The 25,298-nt window shown below is 36.3% G+C and overlaps 1 protein-coding gene across 1 annotated transcript; it reads right to left on the bottom strand.

The window, feature by feature from the left end:
• Positions 1-3,012: 3,012 nt before the first annotated feature.
• On the bottom strand, positions 3,013-25,029 carry LOC592046 (terminal nucleotidyltransferase 4B). Its single transcript, XM_030975877.1, has 10 exons — positions 24,488-25,029; positions 21,688-21,811; positions 20,809-20,855; positions 18,811-18,931; positions 17,818-17,913; positions 13,074-13,214; positions 11,677-11,878; positions 10,592-10,712; positions 9,078-9,681; positions 3,013-8,659 (listed from the first exon to the last, which is right to left on the bottom strand). Exons 1-10 carry the CDS (start codon positions 24,886-24,888, stop codon positions 8,024-8,026), a joined length of 2,493 nt encoding a protein of 830 aa, XP_030831737.1. The 5' UTR covers positions 24,889-25,029; the 3' UTR covers positions 3,013-8,023.
• Between the last annotated feature and the right edge of the window lie 269 nt (positions 25,030-25,298).

Below are 25,298 nucleotides of genomic sequence, written 5' to 3'. Positions count from 1 at the left end.
AGTGTTATAAAAACTGTTGGGGAAAAAGAATTTTGAAATTTCAATTTCCAATCATAAATATCTTGATAATCAGACAGGCGATCGGCTTGTAAAACTCATGGGGTTCCTGATTGACCTAAAGGTTTATAATTATCATTACAGCATGAGCTAAATCCAGGATTTTGAGTCAGAATCTGAGACAAAGATACTTAACCCCTTAAAAATAATTCCAATATCTCTGAAAACCTTCAATATTGAGCATTTGCCCTTGTGGAGCTCAACAAATTGATTTTGTCTGAATTCAAGAAGGCCTATTTTGTATGGGGAGAATGAGTATGTGTAGTGTATACCAGGATGTATTCCAGTGAATTTGTTAATCCAGCTGGTGTTTTTCCCGTTTCATATTAACAATCGTCCTGTTACCTTGACAATACTAATATTATGCCCATATTGTTATGAGGGAGCCTTAGATTGTTCCAAGTCAATAAGTAAACCACAAAATACATAGTTATAAGAGTGAAATTAATGGATTGGTTTGATTTTCTCATTTGTGGAGAATATTGCGGGTAGCTCTACTCTACTATTAACATTTATCTCATGTAGAATGTCCCCATCAGATTTCTTTTAGAATGGATGAAAAAAATTATAGCTGTAGATAATATTCCACGTAGATAATGTGGCTTCATGGTTGTATCAGCTAGGGATACGATAGTTCTTTTCACATGGGTCTAACGCGATTTCTAAAAATATACAAAGAATATAAATTATGTATAGAAATATTGTAAGGACAGAAACCTGTTAATCTTTGACAGATTTCACCAAATCCATGTACATGATTGACAGTTCAGTTGACTATGCATTAAAATAGTGCTGTAATATCATACATATATACAATGTGAATTGTATATATATATATATATATATATATATATATATATATATATATATATATATATATATATATATTTTATATATATATATATATATATATGATTGATGGATATAAAACCAGTTCATGTATAAACAGACTTGTATTATGTTTATGTTGAAAGTAAAAATGTTATTAGATCAATAAAAACTTATCAAATATGAAAAAATAAAAAATGAACAGACTTGTAGTACCAGTCCCATTTTCATTTTGTCAGATTGTTTTAGGGAAGTAAATGTACATGTGTTCAAGTAGTCCAGAATCTGGACGGTGTTATTTTATTTTGTGATTGTAATCTCTCCCATCCCCACCTGCTGCATGCCGAAGATGACGTGATCCATGACTCTGTTGGTGTATTTTTTGGTGGGGGCGTAAAAATTTGTAGATCACACAATCTTTGACTTGCAGCAAGTAAGGAGAGATCTCTTTATATTAGTGAAGATTATTTAGAATTAAATCGGCCAGATTCTGGACTAATGTGCAGTTGGATCTACTAGAGCCTTGTTCAGACATGGTGGGCCAACCCTAAAAGACTGCATTGCCAAATAAAAGATAAATTCATCTAAATGAATGGCAGGCATATTTGTAAAATGTAGGTGTATGGAACAAAAGCCACCGAGCATTTAAGAGTGTGGAAGAAATAAAAAAAAGTGTAAATCGCAGTTCACTTATATTATTTTATTGTGCTGCTTGGTTTATTTAAAATAATTCTTTTAAATGTTTATTATAGTGTATGAATGAGGCTGGCCATGTTTGGCTGGGGCATGCCTTTTTTTAACTTTCTTTTTAATTAAAACAGAATATTACCACAATAAATGAAATATTTTGTAATCACAGAGTGGCTTGTTCATATGTACAATTTCCTCCCGACAAGATGAATATCTAATACACGTATGTCTATGATCTTCCCCACCCTTCCTTATCCTTCCACATTCGGCCGTGTCGAATTTCTCCAGAGTGATATTCACTGAACCCCTTTCCCAAAGGATGCCTTTTCCTATAGCGGGGCTCTATTTTATCATCGGTAGTCCAGGGGCCCCATTTCACAAAACTTGTCATCAGTGACAAATGACAGTTTTTGTTATAAGCTACTGAAATCCTTGCTTCTGATTGGTTATCAGCAGATTTGTCACTGACTTTGGTCAATTGTCATTGAAATAAAAAGCTTTGTGAAACGTGTTCCAGATTGAACTTTTTAGGATCTGTAGACACGAGCTTCATGTTACATTTTTCTAATTTGGGGGGTCCGGCCAAAGATTTTGAGCACCTACAATGTCCCTTGTGCCCATGATACTGCGGGTACACATAAGAGATCAATATTAGACTAACAACAGACCAAACAAAATAATATTCTACCCCTAATAGCCAGTAATTGGTCGGTTTACAATCAGTTTGGAGTTGGTTTCTCGGTGTGACCGAGGTGTTCGCGTTAATCTTTATTTTTCCCCAGATCATGAACATCCATGTCACAACGAGCCATGAAAGAATGAACAGAAAGAGAGTTGAAGAGTGTGAGAGAAAGAGAACAACCAGTTACTAGAAAAGTGTCCAATGATTGAGAAAAATATGAAATGAGAAAAAGTGGGAACAGAGAGAGGATAGGAGAAAGACAGAGGAATAGATATGACTAAAGAAGAAATGAGATATATCACATCTGCATAAAATGAGACAACTCAAATAAAAACACAAGGTAGATTCATTTTTTTTATCAAGTTTTTATTTAATTTTTATTGTTTTTTATAACTTTTTATTTTATTTTTATTGGTTTTTTATAAGTTTTTTTGGTAACATTTTTTGTTTTTCTCATTTTTTTGTACATGTACAATATGTGCAATTGAACCGTTTCATATAAGATTCGTTATCATATACTTGAAGAAAAGGCTAGACTGGCATGTGTAAATGTGAGTTTTTATGTTGAAGTGTGTCACGTCTTCTGTTTTCTTTGCAGAGAAAGCATTCTCTACAGAAAATATTGCTATCCATTCAAAGAAATTGTAGAGAAAATAGACATGGAGATTTCTTTTCTATTCATACTTGAAACATGGAGAAATTTTTTGCACCACTTTAAAATACGTTTCACAATTAAAATATTCCAAAACCGTTCCTTTTTTTTTGACTGATCTGAAAACTTAAATAACTTGTGTACATTAAATGCAAGGATAAAATATTTATTTTTGCTTTTTTTTTCTTCATAATTTTTTGTTTTACTTTTTACATTTTTTTCTTTCTAATATACAGGAAAAAAATCTTTACATCTGGTCAATTTTTAAGCCCTGTGCCGACACAGAGCTAGTTACTTACATAAACAAATTATACAGAAACTTTGAACAATGAACAACAAAAGGCATGAATGGTAGGATTATTAAGTCAGTAAACTCTCCTAAGAAACCTCAATATCTCAAAGACATATTCTGGCATTGCGTTTACCCCAACGACAATGGAATAAATCTGTCAACAAATAGTGATTACTTGTTTTGGTACCTTCAATGCAAAAAAAAAAAAAAATAGTACTATGAAATCAGAATATATGGTTAACAAAAGATTAAATGTTTTCTTTTTAAAGGTAATGGTGGATAAAAAAAAGGGTGGATAAAAAAAAGGGGGGAAATGTCGCATAAAATAATATTTTTCTGAAAGTAAAATTGATGAATGATTCAAATAATAAGTACCATAGAAGTCCATATACGGTAAGCAAAAAAAAGTCACTCCTGTTAAAGTAAGGAGTGATGTGCTGGGTAGTTTGATCTGAGTTGAAATACTGTAAATGTCAAATATAACGTGCACCTATATGTTCATGCCGATCTTGACTACCGGTACAAATATTTTTAGTGTCACTCAATCCATGATGAAGAAACCTACTGTGCAATACAAGTATAATGGGTGATAAATTCCATGTTCTTGATGTTTTTTCCCATATGATAAAATGCATTACAAAAACATGCACAGAAGTATTACTCAACACTTGCAGTATGTATGTGCTTGATATGAGCACATACTATTACATAAAAATTGTCCAGCAATTGATCTTCCTCAATGTAAACTACTACAGACATTATCAAGGAACTGTTGTCAAAAAATATTGCAAATTATATGAAAAAGGAAATAACTGTCACATACACGTTTCAACAAAATCAATTAAGAGGGTTATTGTAACCGACAATGTCAATTACATGCTTAAGGCATCATTATCACTAAATCAGTCATGGTGATCACTTCATTTAACATCATTATCATCATCAATATCTCACACACCATCATATCAACATCATAATTACCATCATCACTTTCATCCAACATTTTGTATTAAACAATCATAGAAAAGATTGGAAGTATAGGTGATTTGTACACAAGTATAAAGAACATTCAACCACGGAAGAAAGTCAGTAATTAAAAGACAACTTATCTCTTTCTCCTCCAAAAAAATGTTTAAAAAATACTGAAAAGTGCTTTATAGGGGGTTGTTTTCCATGAAGTGAGGGATGTGTTACCCGGGTAATAGATGTATTTGAAAATATTCTTTTTATGCTAGATCATCCAGCGAGGTGCAAGACTTTCATGTGCATACATAAAAAGAAAGAATATCATTACAGGACACTCAAAGATTGTCATACACTTTATACAAAATTGAAATAAGACACCCGACTCTTTTGTTTGTAGCTTAATTATTGGGTCTGATGACAGATGTGCCGGATTGATGTTCTACTTTGGATGGATGGATTGGTAGATGTAATGTATTTCAGTATAACGGGGTTTCGATTTAGAAACTCTAATGATAACATGACTGACAGGATGATGTAACGTACATTATGGAATGTCAAGAAGATAACACATCATTTCAGGACAAAATTGGGGGGGGGGGGGGGGTTGCCAATGGTCAGTCTATCTACCTTAAATCTATCTTTGTTCAAAATTGTTATGTGGATTTGTTTGTAGCTACTCTGCTGGAAACACCTTTCATGTTCTAAAAGTATCTGTGGTGTTTGATGTGTTACATGTAGGTGTATTTGCCACCATGCATATTAACTACAAAAAGTCCACATGAGAATTGGGCATTTGCAAAGATGTCCCATTGATTGAACAAAGCACTTCCCAAGTCCCAACACATATCTGTGATTGCAAGAACAACCACTTGATGATTTGGGGAACAAACTTACATCTTCTCAAAGAATTTTCAGAAATTTTTTCCTTGCCAGATCAACAAACAAAAAACAGAGTTCCTCTCTGCCGGAAAGAAATTCAAAACTTTAAATGACTCTTGCTTGACCTCAAGGGTCATAGGTATCGACATTGAGATTTGAGAGGCTATTGCACCGTGGCAATGTCGTACACTGCCTTCATCAACAGCACCAAGTTTCTCTTCCTTGCAAATCACTTCACAAAAATAAAATTTCCTGCTACAACAAGCTTTCCTGGACATGATAAACAGATTATACCATTGTGGGTGTCACTGGGATATTGCATTCAGATTGGCATCCTTGTCTACAGCAACGCAAAATGCATGCTTCAGTTCTCAACAGTTTCCAGTGTTATTTGGCATTGCATATGGGTACGTACAGTTGTATGGGTATACTGCCCATCCATTGAGCAGTCTTATGTTTGCATCTAATTGAAGCACTGTAAAACACAGGGCAAGGTGGTGTACACGCCCTGGAGATGAATACATAATACAGTCATCACTTTTCTAATAATGGCAAAGTTGTTATTGCACTATCTTTGTCATAACGACTCTAATCTGACAGTCATAATTGTGATACTTATTGCATGGTAATGTTAGGTCTTAAGCAATTACACCTTGAGTTTGGAATTACATTGCTGTTTTTCTTCACTTTCCCCATCTCTTTATCGTGTATACACAATGGTTAGGACTGGAAAGATTTCCCAGTTTAGATGGTCCCATTAATCTCAGAAAGGAAATTTAAAAAGATATCGCTATACCAAAAACAGTGTTTAGATCAAGATCTATCGATTACAAAACACAAAATCTTTCAAATGGTTAATATTTTGTTTGATCTTCCAAAAAGAAAGAAGCTTCCAAGTTAATGAGATGTTTGTGAAATGAGTTTGATATCACAATCAAAATAAACAGCAATGGAGTCTATGATTTCTTTTCAAAACATGGCAGTAAATCAGAACAGACAAGTAAACAAAGATTACTACGGGAATAATGGGATTGACCATCTAGATTTTTCAGCTTTTAGGTTGTAACTCCTGTAATACAAAATGAGTAAAGAAAAAGAAAAAAAAGGAAAAAACTCAACCCATTCCCATCAACAACAAAATAAAAATAAAAAGACATGAACATCCTATAAATACGTTTGCCTGACAAAGGCTGGAGCTATTTGAGCACTTTGGTATATAAAACTTTGTGTGAGACAAAAAATATAGCAATGAAGACAAAAATACAACAAAAATATGAATTTCACTTGTTTGCATACAAAACAATCACAAAAAAATAAGTATCTCAAGGTAAAAAATATAATGAACATTTACATGAATCATTCTCTTGCCTTGCATAAATATCTTACATACTTCCCTTCATAATCGTACATTCCCTTTTCATTCCTTTCAAAATGCGAGGCGATGATAAAACACAACCACAATTACCACATACCTCCTTTTTAGAAAAAAGCTGAAAGATTCTGTGTGTGGGATGTGACATGTACCAAACAAAATAGATAATCACATTTACAAGTATGAATAATAGACCGAAATTTGTCATCAAAACAATGTTTCCAGATTTGACATGAAGGAAAGTATCTTCCATGTACGAGTGAATGACAATGTTTCACTACACCCCTTATCGACATACTTGTCCTATGCACTAACATAATGAACGAGGAATACTGTACAACTCTTCACATGCAACTTAAACAATGTTCATAGTTATTTATACACATCATTTTTTGTCTGATTTTTTTTTCCTGACCCTGCAAGATAAGAAAATAAACAGAAAAAAAATATTTGAACTTCGAGAATCAGTTGTATGTTGCACTTTTTTTGGACAAAAATATACAATCAGTGGCATGTAATATACACAAAAATCATTGACCAACTTGTTTTACATGGAGTCTCTGAAATGAACCGAATGTCAGGACAGATGTACTTTACTGTGATAATATTGCATCCAAGCTAACAACATCTCAAATCTGTGTTGAAGATAGGTTGGACTATGTAATCATCTATCATCAGATAACAAGAACAGTGAAGGATCTCTGCTCTCCTACTTCTCCCATAAGTCGTTGCCCGTGACGAATGCCGCATCAAGCCACAGAAAATATTACCCTCTATATCTTATTAAGTAGCAGGGCACATCGAAAGCTCCTCTGTCAAGAACAGTTTGAGTGCTGAGTTGATGATGCTGTGCCTCAGCAGTTTTACATTGTGCTTGGGTCAAATAGAATTCTTCTTAACTGAAAATTAAAGAAACTACCTAAAAGACCAATAACAAAATTAACATCATCTTTGTGAGGCTATTTTTCTCTCTTCCAGATATTTTTTTTAAAGATTCCCAAGAGACATCATTCTAAATGCAATAGTTTTCCTTTTTCGTTTCTGTTACAAAATTCCTACATAAGGCAGCTAAAACGGAGCACATTTCTATATTAATTCAGTTTACACAAGCCAACATCAGCAAAGAATTGAGTGATATTCACTTGAACTACTCGAGGCACATGCATATTTAGGGTAATGTTGAATCATGTTTTCAGTACATCATTACCACAAATACTGAGCAAAGTCTGGAAGTTCTATGATGGTAGCAATGACTGGCCATTTGTTCCCAGTTCATATTCCATTTTGTTGGCCTTGTTTCAGAACATAGATAAACAGTTCAATGGGTGACTTGATACACAGACGTAACAAAATATAAAAACATACTCTCAGTGACCAACCGATTAAAAAAGCAGATTCCACACATACCTAGAGAAAAAGACGAGCAGTGTGGATCCCATTTCAGTGTTGCTAGTGTGTACTGGATGGATGCCTACTTTGTACACAACATTCATCATCACACTGTACAGAGTTGTTCAATCTTCTCAATGTTCTTTGATCAGTATTTCCTTCATCTTTTCTTTTTATACAAGTAGGTTCATGTTTTTGTTACATCTGAAGCAACAATCATCGATTCGCGGCACCGCCGTTCTGTTTATGCCTGCGTTTTAATCGCTTCCCCCCGCTGACATTGCCATTCCCTGTTGTATTGTTGTTGTTTGAGCTGCTGCTCGCCGACGAATTGCGGTACTTGCCACTGCTCTGCTGCCCCTGGGAGCTATACTGGTGGCTCTTGTTGCGATACGTCCTTGAGGTGACAGGTTGCTGAATGCTCGTCACTGTGGTCGTGACCGGGACCACCTTCGTGACTGGCGCCGCCGATGACGTGGTGGATATGGTCGAGGTCGCTGGTGCAGCCTGTGCTTCGCCCTTGTGCGTCACAACTAAACTGCTCATGCTGACCGTCTTGGGGCCTTCCCCGTCCTTGTTGGCAGGCTTTGGCTTAGAGGCGGCCCCGGTGACGGTGGTGTTGGTACCACTCCCTAGCAGTACGGCGGATGGTTTGATTATAGGTGGAGTAGCTGTCCTTTGTGATGTTGAACTTGATACGATGATAGATGGTGTCATCATACTGGAGCTGGTTACCGTCACGGTGGCATTGATATGACGTCCAGGAGGAGGAGGCAGGGGTAGAGGAGGAGTGGTCTTCATCATGCTCTCTCCGCCGCTGTCCTTTGATGAAGCAGTAGAATGCTCAGATTCCTGTTCAATATCATAGATGAACATTGTATACTATGTTATTGACAGATCAAACGTTTATGGGAAAAGGCAGCCATGGTTACTACACTTTAGAAAACTTCTTTGGTACTTATTGAAAATCATTACTTAGAATCTAGATGGCAATCGCTACTTGGTACATACTCCAAAACATTATAATTTTTATTAGTTTACTTAGAATCAGCAGAGACTCAAGATCCAATAACTTGACAATCTCGTAAAACTACTAGGTGAACAACTTGCACTAAGTTACATTTAAGTGAATTGTTTGGTGGGGGGGGGGAGAAAAAACATACATCTAAGTTCTTTGAAACACCAATCCAACACTTTCTACACTTCACTCCTTATTTCTCCTCTTACCGGTATTAGCAAATTTACGGATGATTAAAGTGCTGTCACTTACCGCATCACTGCAGCTTGAAAGATCGTCTTGAGATGAAGGTGAAGATAACATTCCAGTAGAGTTGGCATCCGATTCAGGACTGGAAGGCATCCCTATTACAGGAGGGCTCTCCGGGCTCAGCTGCACCTGCTGGTGCACTGGAAGTTGTTGCAACCTGGTAGGGGTGCTTGTGGTGATGGTGGTAGTCGTGGTGGTGGTGGTGGTTGACACTGTCCTGAGTTCATTCAAACCCTGGCCAGCCAGGGTAACACTCTTGTCCACAACCCCTTCCTCCGAGGGGATGGGGGAAGGGGAGGAACAACTTGTGGTGGGCGTGGTAGTCCTTGCACTCAAATTATTGTTATTGAGAGTTGTGGGGTTATTATTGTTGTTGGCATGTTTCTGTTGTTGCTGTTGCTGCTGTGCTTGGTTGCCTTGGTTGTCTATCCTGATGGCAGTGTTGTCTGGGAGTGGTAGTTGATTCATAGCAACCATATGAAGGTAATGCATGCTTGGTATCATGGCTGGAGGTATAAGGTTAGCTACCTTGTGATACCAATGTTGCTGGACCCACTGACGATAGGTAACCACCTCGTCTGTCACACGGATGATACGAGCAAGGATACTGCAGAATGCAGAAGAAGATGAAGAAATAAGATTACATAATAACCTAGAAATCACCAGGATATTTCATTTTTAGAAAAAGTACATGTCACCTGTTTGGAGCCAGAATGGCATAACTCATGTACAGTCGGACCTGTCTATAGTGACTGCCCAAGGGAAACACACAAAGTGGTCTTTGTAGACAGGTACCTTTAGTACATGTTTCAATGAGAAACCATTCAAAAGGGAAACAAAAAATATGGTCTTTGTAGACAGGTGGTCACTAAAGCAGGTTTGACTGTATTTAGCACTGACAGAGCTGCCAACCTCCAGAACCGAAAATCAGTAATCACAAGGCTCAAAATCAGTAATTTTGGGTATAAATCAGTAATTTCCTATGCGGCGCTATGACTCTAATAAAAACGGCACGCCAACATTGCACAGACACATGATTATCTGACATTTTTGGTGATTTTACTCACACAAAGTTGTTAAATAATGAGTTTCATATCATCACAACACAGTCTTCCAGGAAAAATGGGGGAGAAAAAAAAATATAAAAAAAAAAAAAAAAAAAAAAAAAAAAAAAAAAATCCGTAATTTTAAACAACATTCCGTAATGGTCGTTAATTTCCGTACCAATTACGGGAATCCGTACTAGTTGGCAGCTCTGCACTGAGTTAACACCCTTCTGGCTTTGAACAGAAAAATCATTTCTTTCAGAATTCTTACCCTATTCAAAACTCATCTTCCCGAAAGTTTTTTAAAGTAAGATCTGTAAACAAAATCATACTAAATGGAGCAACAAATTTCTTAACAAATCACTGGAAAGGGTTATAGAAGGCTCCTGCTAAAAACAATTAGTTGTTTCTTCTTCTTCTTTCCTCTTTTTCATATAACATCTACAGCGTGTTTTTGAGTAGGTAGCATACCTGTCTGTCTCATCCTCCTGGTCTATATGAGGTATTGCAGCTTGACAAAGAACCCTGTAGGCATAGTGGAAGGCCTGCTTGACCGACATGAACCCATACGAGTTCTTGGTGATGTCCTGACCTGTAAACACAAAATGAGTAGAGAAACCTTAGAAATACTGGAAAAGGAAGTACAGACATCAAGGCACTTATGTCTCTTACCCCCTCGAGGCAAGTTTCTACCCAAGCAGATTTTAAATATTATCCTTAAAAGTAAAGACCAGTTATGGTCATGCGATTGCATTGTGAAAGAAACGTTGTGGAATCGATCAGAAAAGGTTGATCACCTAACATCTAGCATCTGCAAGGTTCTGGAATCATCAAAATGATAGGAAATTTGGCCCATTCTTTGTAAAGTTACAAGCACTATACACAGAAAGATGTATATGGGACTACCCTATATCTCTCACAGACCATGAGAGAATTTACCAAATATATGAATTAGTAGGCGGTTTCCCGGCAAATTTTTTATCATCATGTATTAGTCAAAACATATTCTTTCACATGATTGGTAATGAGAGCTTCCATTTCATTTTTTGAAATTGGGGCGTTTCCAATACTGGTCTTTACCTTTAACAAAAACAAATAACTGTCTCAAGCATAAACACAGCTTCAATTTTCCAAACGATGAATGATAGGCGCCCAAGCTTTGATCTGTATGTTCTAAGGTGTACACTGATAAAAAAAAAGTGGGGACAGGGGCAAACAGACAAATGAAAGGTAACAGAAGCTCTGGTGTGTGTGAAATTTTGAGAATTTGCGAGTGGTCAAGATCTGTCAATATTTCATGTAGCAAAATCAAGATTTATAAAAACCAAATTTCACTACAGTTTCTAGTTTTCCAGTTGAAGGGGAGGGTCCCCAGGATGCAATGCTACAGAGAAAGGGCGGCTCACAGGTATTTCCTATCAGAATATACCAAAATGGCTCCTATATTGACTGACCATTCCATCACTTACAATTTTGTTTTCGTTGAAATTTTCATAGAGCCTGGCTGTTGCAGATAAAAAGAGAGAGTTATTTTGAGGTTTGTTATATGTATGTACCTGGGTTGAGTGGATCCTCAATACAGAGCATAGATGTCCTGTATCCCTGAGTCATTTTCCTCTGGGCATCCTCCTTGGAGAAGTAGTAGCCCCCTTCAGTCACGCTGATGCCTGTCTTGAAGTAGTTGAAGCTATTCCCGTACAGCTCAAAGAACTCGATCAGGAGTACGCCAAGGTTCTCAGGCTCGGGCGGTGCGTGTAACTATAAAGATAATCACACATGGTTAATCAATAGCCCAGGGTTCAGGGGGAGACACATGCCCTATCCATCTAATAGTGGGGAAAAGAGGGGACTCAAGTATAGTGAAACAGATAATACAAGAAAGAAAGGGAGAGAAAAAAGGCAATGTGAAAATAAAATGATGTCATTTCACAACCTCCCTCAATCTATGCATTCTATGGACTTGTTCCCTTGCAGTTCATTCATGTAATAGTTTTGATGCCACCCCCACTACCACTCTTGTGCCCCCACAACAGCTGGTCCCACATTATGCCATTGTCGTTAGTACCGGAGGTCTAAATGCAGGTACTGTCATAACAAGGGCTACAAATCAAAATCATTACAGTAAGGACATTATGAAAGCAAACAGAAAGTGAAACAAACAGGAATGTGTGTTAAAGGTAACTCCCAATACAAAATGGTCATGTCAAAAGGGTTGTCAGAATAAAGTTTCAGTTACATATAGAAATTAGTTATAACTTTCCCATTATAAACTTCTTCCTCTTCTTGCATAAGTGATATCTCATTTTACAATTCAACCGTGCAGCTAATGAAACAAAAACTAGACCTGCTTTTACAGCAGAATAAAATTGAAAGAATCATCTTCCTGGTATCAAAGTGCAATGGGCGATACAGGAAATTAAATGTTCAGTGTCAAGCAAATTAACTTCCTCTCTCTTTAAGCTCACATGAGTTGCAGAATATCTGTTGAAAGTAATTATTTAAAGTTTGAGGATCAATTACCCCTCAAGGGCCTTGTAAATGACCATACTTACATGAAGAGATGTCTAGTCTATCAAAACCCTACTTACAATGAAATGGTTTCTTGGAACTGTCAGCATTTACCTTGTAGTACACATTTCAACATTTGGTATCATAGCCGATATAATAGGTCATTGGATTCAGACTTGCCCCCCCATACAATATATGCACATTCTCCACTCTATGGGGAGCATTCCAGCATTCACAATGCTGAGCGAACTAAATTGAATTTCACATCCTACCTGGTACCCATTTAACACATGCAAGAAGAAAGTCGAGACATTAATGTGGATTAATGTCTTGCTAAACGACGTCAGTGCCAGGCAAGGATTCAAACCCTCAACCTTTGGATTGAGAGTCAAGCGAATGAACCACTATACCATGCCACACGGAGCGTTGGTTTTTTTTAGCTCACCTGGAGGAAACTGACGATCATGAGGATGAGGCTGTACGAGCTGATACCACCTGTCCATACTTCATTGAGGTCTCTCTGAAGAAGGAACTGCTTGAGTACAAACACCATGAAAGGCAGGCTAGGAAACTGACATATAAACTCCTGTAGGAATGAATTAAAATATAGAAGGAAAAAAAATGCTTGAAAATTCTAAAGGAAAAAGCAGCAACATGAATAAACTGTTTAATCTTGTCTGCGGTTCTGGTATTAGTGGTAAGGTAAGGTGGAACAACAGCAACTTGAAAACAAAAGAATTTCATAGCAAAACCTGTGAAGGTTAAAAAGTACTATCAAAGTCGCCTTAGAAATAGTTGTTTTGAACCCTGCGGTGTCTCCGTCTTCTTCTATCAAATCCATGTTCATCTGTCATTGGGTGTTCACAATTTTCCTACATTACTGTTTTTTCATGAAGCAACAAAGTTTGGTCAATAAAGGAAAACAAATATAACTATCTCATCTCACGTATACAATGGCTGAAATATTTTGGCACTAAAGAGCTAGAAAAAGTTAAGTGGTACTCGCAAACGGACAAACATAATTTTTCATTAGAATGTAAATTGCTGTAAATACAGGCAAAATAAAAATTACTTCAAATTAGCATCAAAATAAAATCACAACGGAAAAATGTCAAGTAGGGGAGAAATTGTATGGAGTCAAATACATTTATTTGATCAAGATATTTTTGTTGTTGAATTCGTCATTCATTCCTTTACAACAAAAATAGCCAATGGTTTTTTTCATATCAATGTTGCTCTCTAGTTTGACACTTGCCATGAGTTCATTCAGATATTATGGGTGTCAGAGACATTGTAGAATTCCTTCATATCCATTGGTATGTGTTAGTATTCATACATGTGCAGATGTTTGAATTATTATGCATAGGTCATGGAGAACAGTCTTTTAATTATGCTTATTGGTATGGGCTTTTATCCAATCTATATAATAGCATCCAATATAAAATGCAACTATGCATTCAGACTAAAAATGTGTAAATGTGTAAATGTGTATTGTGATCTTTCACATAGCCAGGCCGCTCGAGCATGATGTACATGTCTAGAATTACACACCTAAAGAGACAGGTGGATTTCAAATTCCTGTCTGTATGATATCTACACTGCAACAAGATACAGGCAACCTATCTATGAGCCCGACATTCCTCATGTCCATATATCATTGGAGAGTGCCTGCCAAATGTGCACGATTACAATGTATCAATGGATCTACCGGTACATACTTTCTGTTCATAGTGTTCACCATCTGTGTGCATTTCAGGAAGTTGATGGTCAATGGCATTGCAAAAATCCATTACAAAGAGATCCACTTTATAATGTGAAATGTGAATGCATGCTCTCTACTCTTGATGGGTATGGACCAATGACCAATATATCATTGACTTGACTTAATTGACTAAATACATGTTTTTAAATTTGATTTTTGCATCATGCACCTAAAAGTAATACACAACAGGGTTTTCATAAAATACCAACTCGGTAAATAGCTGTTTTGTAAGACATGTTCTAACTGTTCCTAGAAAAATGGGTAACAACATGATTTTACAGGTTGTTAGATAATGTAGCAATTATACGATACATATTGCATACCACTGCCATTTTAATTGCTCTACATGTATTAATTATCCCAGAGATAACCATAAATTACAAATATAGGTGTTTTTCAAAGGCGTTTTCAATTCAACTGCCCACTTACAAGTTCTTTTCCCTACAATTTTCATCTTGAGGGAAAACTGATCCTACATTAACAGATTCCCCAGTAATATTATAAATGTTACAGAGTACAGACCATTTAAAAACAATATTATTATATATAAATGCAGAAGAGCGGACATTTAAATTCTGACCTAACCTTTCTTACAAAATGCATTCACACACAAAGGTATGCTCCACACAAATACCGGTAACTCCAAGGGCCAGAGCATCTACAGAGAAACCCTTTGCCTGATGTGACTGACATTCTTCACATACTGTACATGTTCACATGTGCATACATGTAATATCATTCACCTTTGATAGCAAATGTATGTGTCTGTGAAGGCTTGCCAAGTTTGTTAGTCAATAAGAATATTTCTACAGTGTATATTGCAGGAAGAGCACAAATCATCATGCATACTTCCTCATGTCAATTTAACTTGTTTAAGAACTTCATCAATCAAGACGATATGCCCAAATTGTGATACATTGCATGATATATCTGACATGATAGATCTGTCTTATCACACATAACATTTTTCAAAGTAGAAATTGATAGTGCTCTAGTATGTGTATTAACTATTTACAAACTCATGGCGAACCACACATATTCAAGGCATGTAACTTGCGAGATTGTCATGGACAGCCTTTTCATGGCAAATTTTTGTTTTTATTGTAAATTTTAGTTTTGTGATTCCACTAGTTTGTGGCATCAAACTTCTTTGAAGCAGAACTACTCCAAAACACTTTTCTACAATTTTTACAATATCCTCCACCCCCCCCCCCCCCCTGAAATTTGTACCTATTAATGTACATGAAATCTTTGGTCGCATACAAATTACTTCATACTCTAAATTATCTTTAAAAAATCATCCTATGCCTGTGCTTCAGACATTATATTTCTCTTTTTCCAAAGCTGTACATTAAAATTAACTCTTGAAGATAAATGATGTCGGTTTAAAGAAAAAGACCACTTATGGAGTGCGATTGCATTGTGAAAGAAACGGTGTGGAATCGATCAGAAAAGGTTGATCATCTAGCATATTTAGTATTGGTGTGTACTGCAAGGTTCTGGAATCATCAAAATGAAAAGAAGTTTGGCCCAGTCTTGGTAAAGTTACAAGCACTGCACACAGAAATATGCATATGGGACTACGCGATACGTGCGCTTACATGTATCTATCAGGGCCAAATAGATAATAATTAATTTACCAAATATATCAACTAGTAGGCGGTTTCTCAGCAAAATTTGTATCATCACGTATTAGTCAAAACATATTGTTTCACATGATTGGTAATAAGAGCTTCCATTTCATTTTTTGAGAGGGGGTCGTTTCCAAAACTGGTCTTTACCTTTAATGTATTCTGGCTAAGAAGACACCTCCATAGTCCATACAAGTATGCATACAGAATACAGTACAATATTGAGATCATAACTGCCAAGACATTGAAGGAGAGAGAGAGAGGACTCTTTAAATTCTACTCTGCTCCTCTCCTGAGCAATGTGCGGCTGGTGGGATAGCCTATTTTTAGTCAAGGCAGGCATTCCAGGCTTGTCAGGGAGGATTGGGTTATCAAAGCAGAGGCCTGGCCAACCAACCAACCAGTCAGTCAGCCAGCCAGCTAGCCAACCGGCCAGGCCTGGCTCATTAACACTCACAAGAAGAAGCTGGTTGAGCAAAAGGTCAGACTCGCCAAGATGCCACACTATCATGTACATTGAGCTGATAAGAGCAGCTGTGCACAGTGACATCGGTGTCATGTCATGCCACTACCTTTACACACTCTACATAGCTTCAAGATGTTTTTAAAGGGGGACATCACACATTTTTTTCTTTAATGGAAATGGTTGCATTTATATCTTCCGAGAAATTTTGAAAAGGTCAGACTCTAAAAGATGCCACACCATCCTCTACGGTACATTTACATTGAGCTGATGTTACAAGATGTGCACAGTGATTATGGTATCATGTAATGGCACAGCTTTTACACATTGTACCTATCTATGAAGATGCTTTTTAAAGGGGAACATTGGTATTAGTTTAATGAAAATTGTTGCATCCGTTGTACCAATATTGAAAAGGCCACACTCTCCAAGATGCCACTCTATAATTTACATTGAGCTGATATTAGCAGTTGTCTTCAGTGCAGCAATTGTGTCACATCACTGTGCTTCAGTCTGATGTATAGCCTATGCTACATATTGCAGCTACGTGTACCTTATACATTTAGATTGTGTTTAAAGGGAGGGTTTACATCTTTGCATACAGTCGCAGTCAGTACACATGCAATGTTTCATTTGTACATAATGATCACACACAAGTATATACCGATTATTAAAATCCCGAACTCTTCCCAGCGTGATAAGCATTGAACAATATGTTATCAAAAGCCCAGTCTATAAGTACACAAAAGCTACATGTATGCACATGGCATATCTCTAGAAGTGGATTAAGAAAGACGATAAAAAACTTTGAATTCTTTGCAATACTTCCAGGTAATCTGGGGTCAGTTTCTTGTAACAGTCATACATGTACAGTGTATATGTAAGTCTACATGTAAGTTTGCGGACATCCAACAGAAACTCATGTTCATTTAATTCTATAAAACATGTTTCTCTGGCATGTCCAAGAACCTACATGTAGATTGTTCAAGAAATTTATGGGTTCTAAAAGAAAAATTTAATTCTCAATAAAGACAACAAAAATGGTATCTTATAGATTTCCTGATGGACCAAATTGATTACTCAACTATTATTTTTATTCATTTTCTTTCATAGTCTGTTGGCAGAATATCATGTATTTGTTAAGATGGCTATCAAGTCTTAATTATGAAGTTCATTGTGTTAGTCAGTGTCTTCATTTATTTCTCTGATCATAACCATAACTACCTCCATGTTCACATAAAACAAGAAATACAGTGAAGAAGAAATATAACAGTGTAAACTGTAAACATTTACAGCCACACGTAAACATAATTTATAGCAAGAAAATACAAACCTCAATGAGCTTGGCACAGTCAGTCCCTGTTTGCATGTTGAAGCTAATGTCAACACGTACTTTAGTGACATTATCTGTCAACTTCACTATGGGAACCTATGGAACATAAGCGAAAGGAAAAGCCATTAAAAAGAGCTTTAAAGTTCAGGCAAAATGTTTCTTCATCCCCCCCCCCCCCAAAAAAAAGAGCCTCTTATCATGGAAGAGTACACTCCCACCCACACAAATAAGAGACTGGGTTTTTTCCACCAACCTTGCAATACAAACTAGAGCTATTATTGATCGAGTCAAATATAGCCCTTTGTACTTTGCTCTCTGCATGGACTTCCAGGATAACCTATTTTTTTCTAAACTTTGTACCCTTCCTGTGTACATAATTTATAATATATGAAAAATAATATTGATCTACATGTAGATTTTTCTTGCAACATCTGTAATAGGTATTGAGATGTGAGTATCATGCAGCTGGTAATGTCCAAACCAACATCAAGCTCTCATTTTAAAAACAACTTTGTTTATTTCAGGTAAAATAGATCTTGAGATGCCACATACAATGTATGTAGGGCATTATAAACCACACAATTGTATTTGAAATATAAATCATTTCATTAGAACAAAATCAAACTTTACATGTAATTAAGGTTGTTTTCCTAGACTTCAACACCAATCTTCATTTGTAGTGCAAAGTCGATGAAATAAGAGTTTGTTCATTCATCATTTAGACATACTTTACAATCTAGTTCACATGTCATAACATTACATTCCAAACATGACCTGTCATCCATCATTCACCAATCACGAAAGCATACTCAAGTTTATGGAAAATATTCTTGAATTCACAATATTTTAAGTAAACAGAGAAATATTTACTTTGACTTTGGACCAACTGATAAGATTTATCAATCAACTTGATATCTCCAATCATAACAATCTGGCCTTTTTTTATTGTACATGTAGTTCCCATGAAGGATGAATATCAACTTATGAACTTACTGAGGCTTTATCCAACACTTTGATGCTTCCTTGCTCAGCGATTCCACTTTTCTCCAGCTCATTGCCAAGTCTGAAGAATGGACTTTCACCAATATCACCAAAGAGGACCAAGTCAATGTCACTATTAATATACACACAAAAAATGAAGGGAACACAAGGGTTACAAAAACATCCTACACATGTACATTGCAGATATTAGATTACCCAAAAGAGCATAACATATAATGGAATAACTATTCGTAAGTTGAGACGTCAAATAGACAACAAAATAAGAGGTACAAAAATTAAATACTCGCAACGGCTACAGGGCAGATGCTCCAGATTCTACATGCACCCCATATTTTATGGGGATGGGGAGTGGTCATTGTATTTTTTTTCTTCATTTTTTTAAGGTTGAGTACCGGTACTTAGAATCCTGGAAAGAGATGTGAATACATGTACCTGTAGGTCCAAATTTTATCAACCTGCATTCCATACTACAGTACATGTACAACCTGTATGCAGATGTAATTTATTCAATATCAATAACTTAAATTTTAAATTTAAATGCCTCCTTTAATTACATATTGACAACAATGTACATGTACAGTACATGAACAATATTTTAAATTGTACATAAAAAATCCTAAACTCATTGATTTTGATTGTACTTGTGCTGTGCAAATTATCTAGCATACAGTACAAGTTTCAATAAATCTACGGACAAATGACGTAGGTCTACATGATAACACATTAATTCCCACTTGCACTTGAGGAAAAAATTAGTAATTTTGATCACACTATTCTTTTCTCTGAGCGAAACCACAAAATTGCGTAACAACTAAAAAATAACTGTCATTAAAGTGTGTCATTAAAGTGTGTCATTACAAAAGTTCCACAGTGACCCCATATTAGGCATGTTTCCTGCTTATCTCACTTCAACGCTAGCAACGTCATGGTAAACAGAAGAGGAAGTGAGTAGGAGGAGTCTGCTTTACGTCACATCGCCTTTACAATCTCCATACATGTACTGTACATGAACAACTAAATTGATGTAGGCTATTTAAATCACTTAGTATACCACGGTCAGTTTGCGGTCACATATTTTCAAAATGGTAATACCCTGTCAACATACATGTAGATGAGATGATTTATATCCACTACCCAGTAGTAAGCAAATAAATCAGCTCTTGTTTTGTTTTACTTGTAATGCCTGTCAATCTTTACGCAGTGGATTATTCAATAATAGATTTTCTAAACATTGTCCACAAGATGAACAGGAGCACCCATTTCTCTATTGAAATGGCCAATCCTGTGTGGTCTTTGACTTTAACAGATCAACTACATGTAAATAGTTAGATGGTAGGAATCAAGATTTGAGGTGAGAGCTATGTGTCTTCACACATTTCCTTTCATCAATTTCCTTTCTACACCCCTACTGTACTTTGAGCTGAACATTTCAGTTTCATTTTTTATCAAAATTTCTATTTCATAAACAAACAAGTTATTAAAGGGAGAATCACTTGCTAGCGAGTTTCTATAACTCATAAAATATGACAGAATGACTTGTAAAACCATAAAGTTTGTAAACGGTTCCCGACAGCCATTTTCACTGACATTTTGCAGCCAGACAAATCTGTGAAATGCAAAATTTCAGAGTTGTCATTTCTTCTTTCACAGCATGAAAATTCTGTAAATCTTGCCCATTCACAATATACAGACTTTAATATATATTTATAGTCTTTTGTTTGATGATCAGGCAAGTGCTCCCGATGCTGCATATCTGCGCGAATAGTTTTTCAAGACTCTTCTCTCAAAATTTCTTCTACAATCTCATGAATCTATTCATATCTCATATTTCGTGAGTGACAATAAGAGTAATGGACTTGAATGAAACATTTGTTACATGTAAATGGGTTATTCATAAAAAGTCACGCTTCTACTTCTTATGTCAAAGAGGTAATACGTAAATAAACCATACATTAAACCCACAAGGAAAAGAGTGAACGTTAATCTTACCTAGTAGGAAGATACAGCATTGTCCGTGTGCTCCCATAGATCTCAACCTGATAGTAAGGAATAGATGAAGAAAAAAGCAAATGAAGAAAAGTTTCTTCTACACTTGATTCAAATCTAGTAATCTACACTTACAAATTTACAGGTAAACATGTAACAAACCACTCTAAAATACTTAATCCAATTTAGCACTTGACATTTGTCAATTCAGTATCAATAACATCAATATTGACTCTGCAAATAAATGTGCAAGTGTGCATGACAATCATCTTTGTGTGCACTACACCATTGTCGTACTACCCCAAAAAACAAGTAAAATTTAAAATGTACATGTAGATCAAAATAAAAAATAATCTACTTTTACTACTACAGTAGTTATTGTTAGCAAGCAAAACACAATTTAAAAGAACTGCTTCCAGTAAGTTCATCCATTTTAGGACTTTTTAAAATGTTTTGTTCCCCCTTGGGGGGGGGGGGAGACTGGTGTCTTGCTGACAACATTTGGGATTGATCTGGCTCAAAATTTTGGCCTGTGGGTCATCATGTCCACATCACTGAAATAATACTTACATGTAAGATTAGTGTGCATCTGAACAATGTAGTTTTGGAAAACTTCTGAATAGCCCCTGTTAACAAAACTGTTTACCTACATGTAATGTATATGGCACAAACCTCCTCCCCCCCCCCCCCCCCCCCTGTAAAAAAAAAAAAAAAATGATACTGTGCTGTCATACACTGTCTTTGCATACCGGTACTACTTTGTCATTTAATCTTCAGAACTTTTCCACTACAGACCTACAGATGCATACATAATACTAATGATAAAAAAATTTAAAAAAATAACAAAATCTTGAATAACAAAATTTGACGTTTTGAACATACCTTTGCTTTTGGCCATATTGATCTGACAATCCCTTGTATTCTCTGCACCACTTCTCTCCTCATATGATGCTCCTCATGACGAGGCAGCATGAAGTGGTAGAAGTCGATTATCTCATGATGTAATCTGTAACGCAAGTTAAAATGAGCTACATTAGACTAAATGAATACACAAGATCCCTAAGGTACTTGGGGGGGGGGGAGGACAAAATATACATGCAATAGAGGGTGATTGAGCTCTAATTAAAGTTGCATAGAATTTACAAATGACTCCCCATGGAAATCTATTTTTTCTATAAGTACAAGCAATGAAAGAAGAGCTTACAGGCAATACAGGGTACATACATGTACAGTCAGCAGGGAATAATTTTCCTGGTATCGCATCGCAATTTGCTATGCATTTTTGCATGACTGCTATACAAAATATCTTTTGTGTAGCAGTTTTCTTCCATAGAAATGTACAGAATTTCATTTGAAATATTTATCCATCGGCTGAAATTGCTATTCAAAAAATTTGAGGAAAATTATTCCCTGGTCAGGAGTACTTTTTTGTTAACAAGAACCTTTAAATATTGCTGACTTGAACAGCATTTTTTGCAGTAAGAAACTTTTATAAATTACATGAATGCATTGTTGTTTGTGCCAGTTGTTATCCACCTGTTTTGTGGCATGAAAGTTACAAGCATTTGCACCATTCATGACTGTACAAGTTTCATGCACATGGCAAAACAAAATTCTACTGTCTTAAAGGTAAAGACCAGTTTTGGAAATGCCCCCTCTCAAAAATGAAATGGAAGCTCTTATTACCAATCATGTGAAAGAATATGTTCTGACTAATATTTGGTAAATTATTCTATTTGGACCTGATAGATATCGCGCACGTGTCGCGTAGTCCCATATACATATATCTGTGTACAGTGCTTGTAACTTTACCAAGACTGGGCCAAATTTCTTATCATTTTGATGATTCCAGAACCTTGCAGTACACACCACTACTTATAATGCTACATGATCCACCTTTTCTGATCGATTCCACAACGTTTCTTTCACAATGCAATCGCATGACCATAACTGGCCTTTATCTTTAACTATGATTATGAATCAAGCCTTTAAAGATAAAGTTGAGTTCTGGTCATGCGATTGCATTGTGAAAGAAACAGTGTTGAATCGATCAGAAAATTTTGATCATCTAGCATATGTGTACCGCAAGGTTCTGGAAACATCAAAATTATAAGAGATTTGGACCAGTCTTGGTCAGTAACAAGCACTGTACAATTTTTCTCCACAGGATTTTTTTCTCATTCATGTAGTACACAGCAAGACACATGATTTTATCTGTTTTCCTCCATCACACAGATGTTCCTTAACAGAACTTTCCTCAAACTGTTCCCACAAAATAATGCCCCAAAACAGAAACAAACAAAAAGTTTGAGGAAAATCAATTATCAAGTAAAATTATAACATTTTATTATTCCTACACATGTATGGATTGGAGACGATTGAATGTGACATTAGTACAGACTCAAACCTGATCCCTTAGACCCGCAGTCACTATCATGAACTGCTTTGTATTTTTCTAAATTATAAAACTACTTAGTTTAACCACAATCACATGCCATTGATTTTCTCATATCCTTATGGTTACAGTAACTTATTTTGTACAGTGTACATGTATGTTCTGTCAATTCATCAAAATATATGTACATGTTGTCTCCTTTTTATTAGAAGTTTAAGATAGAGGGGATTGGACTTTCACATAAAGGAGAATTTAAACCAATCAAATAGACATTTACTTATCCAAACCTGGGAGAAGGCATGTGGAAAGCAGTTTCTGGGAGATCAAATGGAAAATTTGGGTATCAAAATAATTGAAAATATACAGTGATAGATGACATCACGAAATTCATGAACAAGTTGCCAGTTTCTCAACATTCAGATAAATGGCTTGACAAATTTGATTTCAACAAATAATATTTTCAATATAGTAGATCTAGTCCACTTAGTCTAATAAAACAAATGTAAAGGTATATTTCTGACTCATTAGGGGGGGGCAGTGTTACTCTTTAAACTCTACTCAATTAACATAACACCAAAAACGAAAGAAAAAACATGAGGGGACCCAAAAAAATAATGTAAAGCTCACTAGATTATAATATACATTCAATCATTCATAACTTATATTTATAAATGAAATAAAGTCACAACATGATTTTTAAAAAAAGTCTTTTTGAACAATACTGGCAGCTTCAAAAAATACATGTGAAGAACATGCGAAAAGTCAGTGCCAGAACAGAAATCCACTGGCACTGCTGCACTGTGCACCTACACATGTACAAACAATTCACATTCACCACCGCACACACAAATAACAGGTACAGGTCAGTGCAGGAAGCCATAGCCTCTCCATCGCATACACACACAATTTAGGTTTACTTTTATGTGGAGCTAGCGCTACCACATTAGGGGGTGTGTGTATTCTGAGTGATGTGTGCTACGCTGTGTGTGTGTCAAAGACACTACACACTCGTTGCGCTGGTGCGGTGGCGATATGCATAAGTGCCATATCATTCTAACGTAAAATTTAAATGCCTCAATGGCTTTAAACCGTTTAGTCTAACCGTTGAGTTGTTTCGATGAAGAAAACTGAAGGTTCCCGTAAATGTAATGATAAGCATGTTAATCAAGCATAATTACCAACAACAAAAATGTACACAAATACAAAAACAAGTGACGTATGACGTTAATTATAGACCTCAATTAAAAAAGTCAAAGATGAAGAAAAAACACCGAATTCAAATCTTACCCGACGATTCCGCAGTACCGCTGGCTTGGCATCCGCCATGGCGTTCCCCCATTTCGTAATTTTCCAGAATGATTCCAGTCGTATGTGCTTGCTAGATTATCCTTTCTTTTTCTGTTGATAGTGTCCTGCCTGTCACCAAATATAAAACCGTTTGCTCCCTTCTTCTTCCTTGCATGCGCTGCGTTGTCTCCGTTCAAAGGAATGTAATCTGGCGCAGTTCGGGTGCCTACGCCGCTCCGAGAGTTGGGGGAAGGGCTGCCAGTCCCACCTTTGCTCATGCTATCGCCAACGTGAAAATTTTGCAGCTCTTCTGTCAATGTTGCGCTGTCGAATATCTGGGTCCAGAGATCAGTGGCTCTACCAAGTTGTTCAGGTTGGTACCAAGTCACTCTTGGATCCATTCAAATATAAAATGCGGCGTTCCGTTGTTTTGGTGTAATTTTTTCTGATGGACAGATGTTCGGCAGCGCAGAAAATTTCCAAGATGGCGAGAATCAATTTTACGAATTTACGCATGCGCAGAACATGCACGCCCAGCTAGCTAGCCAGACATCGACAGCTACAGACCCAGTTTCTGACGGAGATACATGTAGATAGGGCTAGCACATACCGCAGGGCAAACAAGGTTGCGCAATATTTAGCCTGGAGCAAAACTGCAGATTTTTTATTGCATAACACCAGTACTTGAAAATGACTCCTTTTTTCCACAATCCTATGCCATTTATAGCCTAAGGGATTCAGTAAAATGTTGACTAGGATGAGGGGGGGGGGGGGGGGGGTCAGTTAAAAAAAAAAAAAAAAAGGAATGAGC

Source organism: Strongylocentrotus purpuratus, unplaced genomic scaffold (assembly GCF_000002235.5).
Source record: "Strongylocentrotus purpuratus isolate Spur 01 unplaced genomic scaffold, Spur_5.0 spur5_scaffold_8, whole genome shotgun sequence".
NCBI lineage: Eukaryota > Metazoa > Echinodermata > Echinoidea > Camarodonta > Strongylocentrotidae > Strongylocentrotus > Strongylocentrotus purpuratus.
Note: the sequence above shows the minus strand (reverse complement) of the source record. Positions and strands in the feature narration are given on the sequence as shown.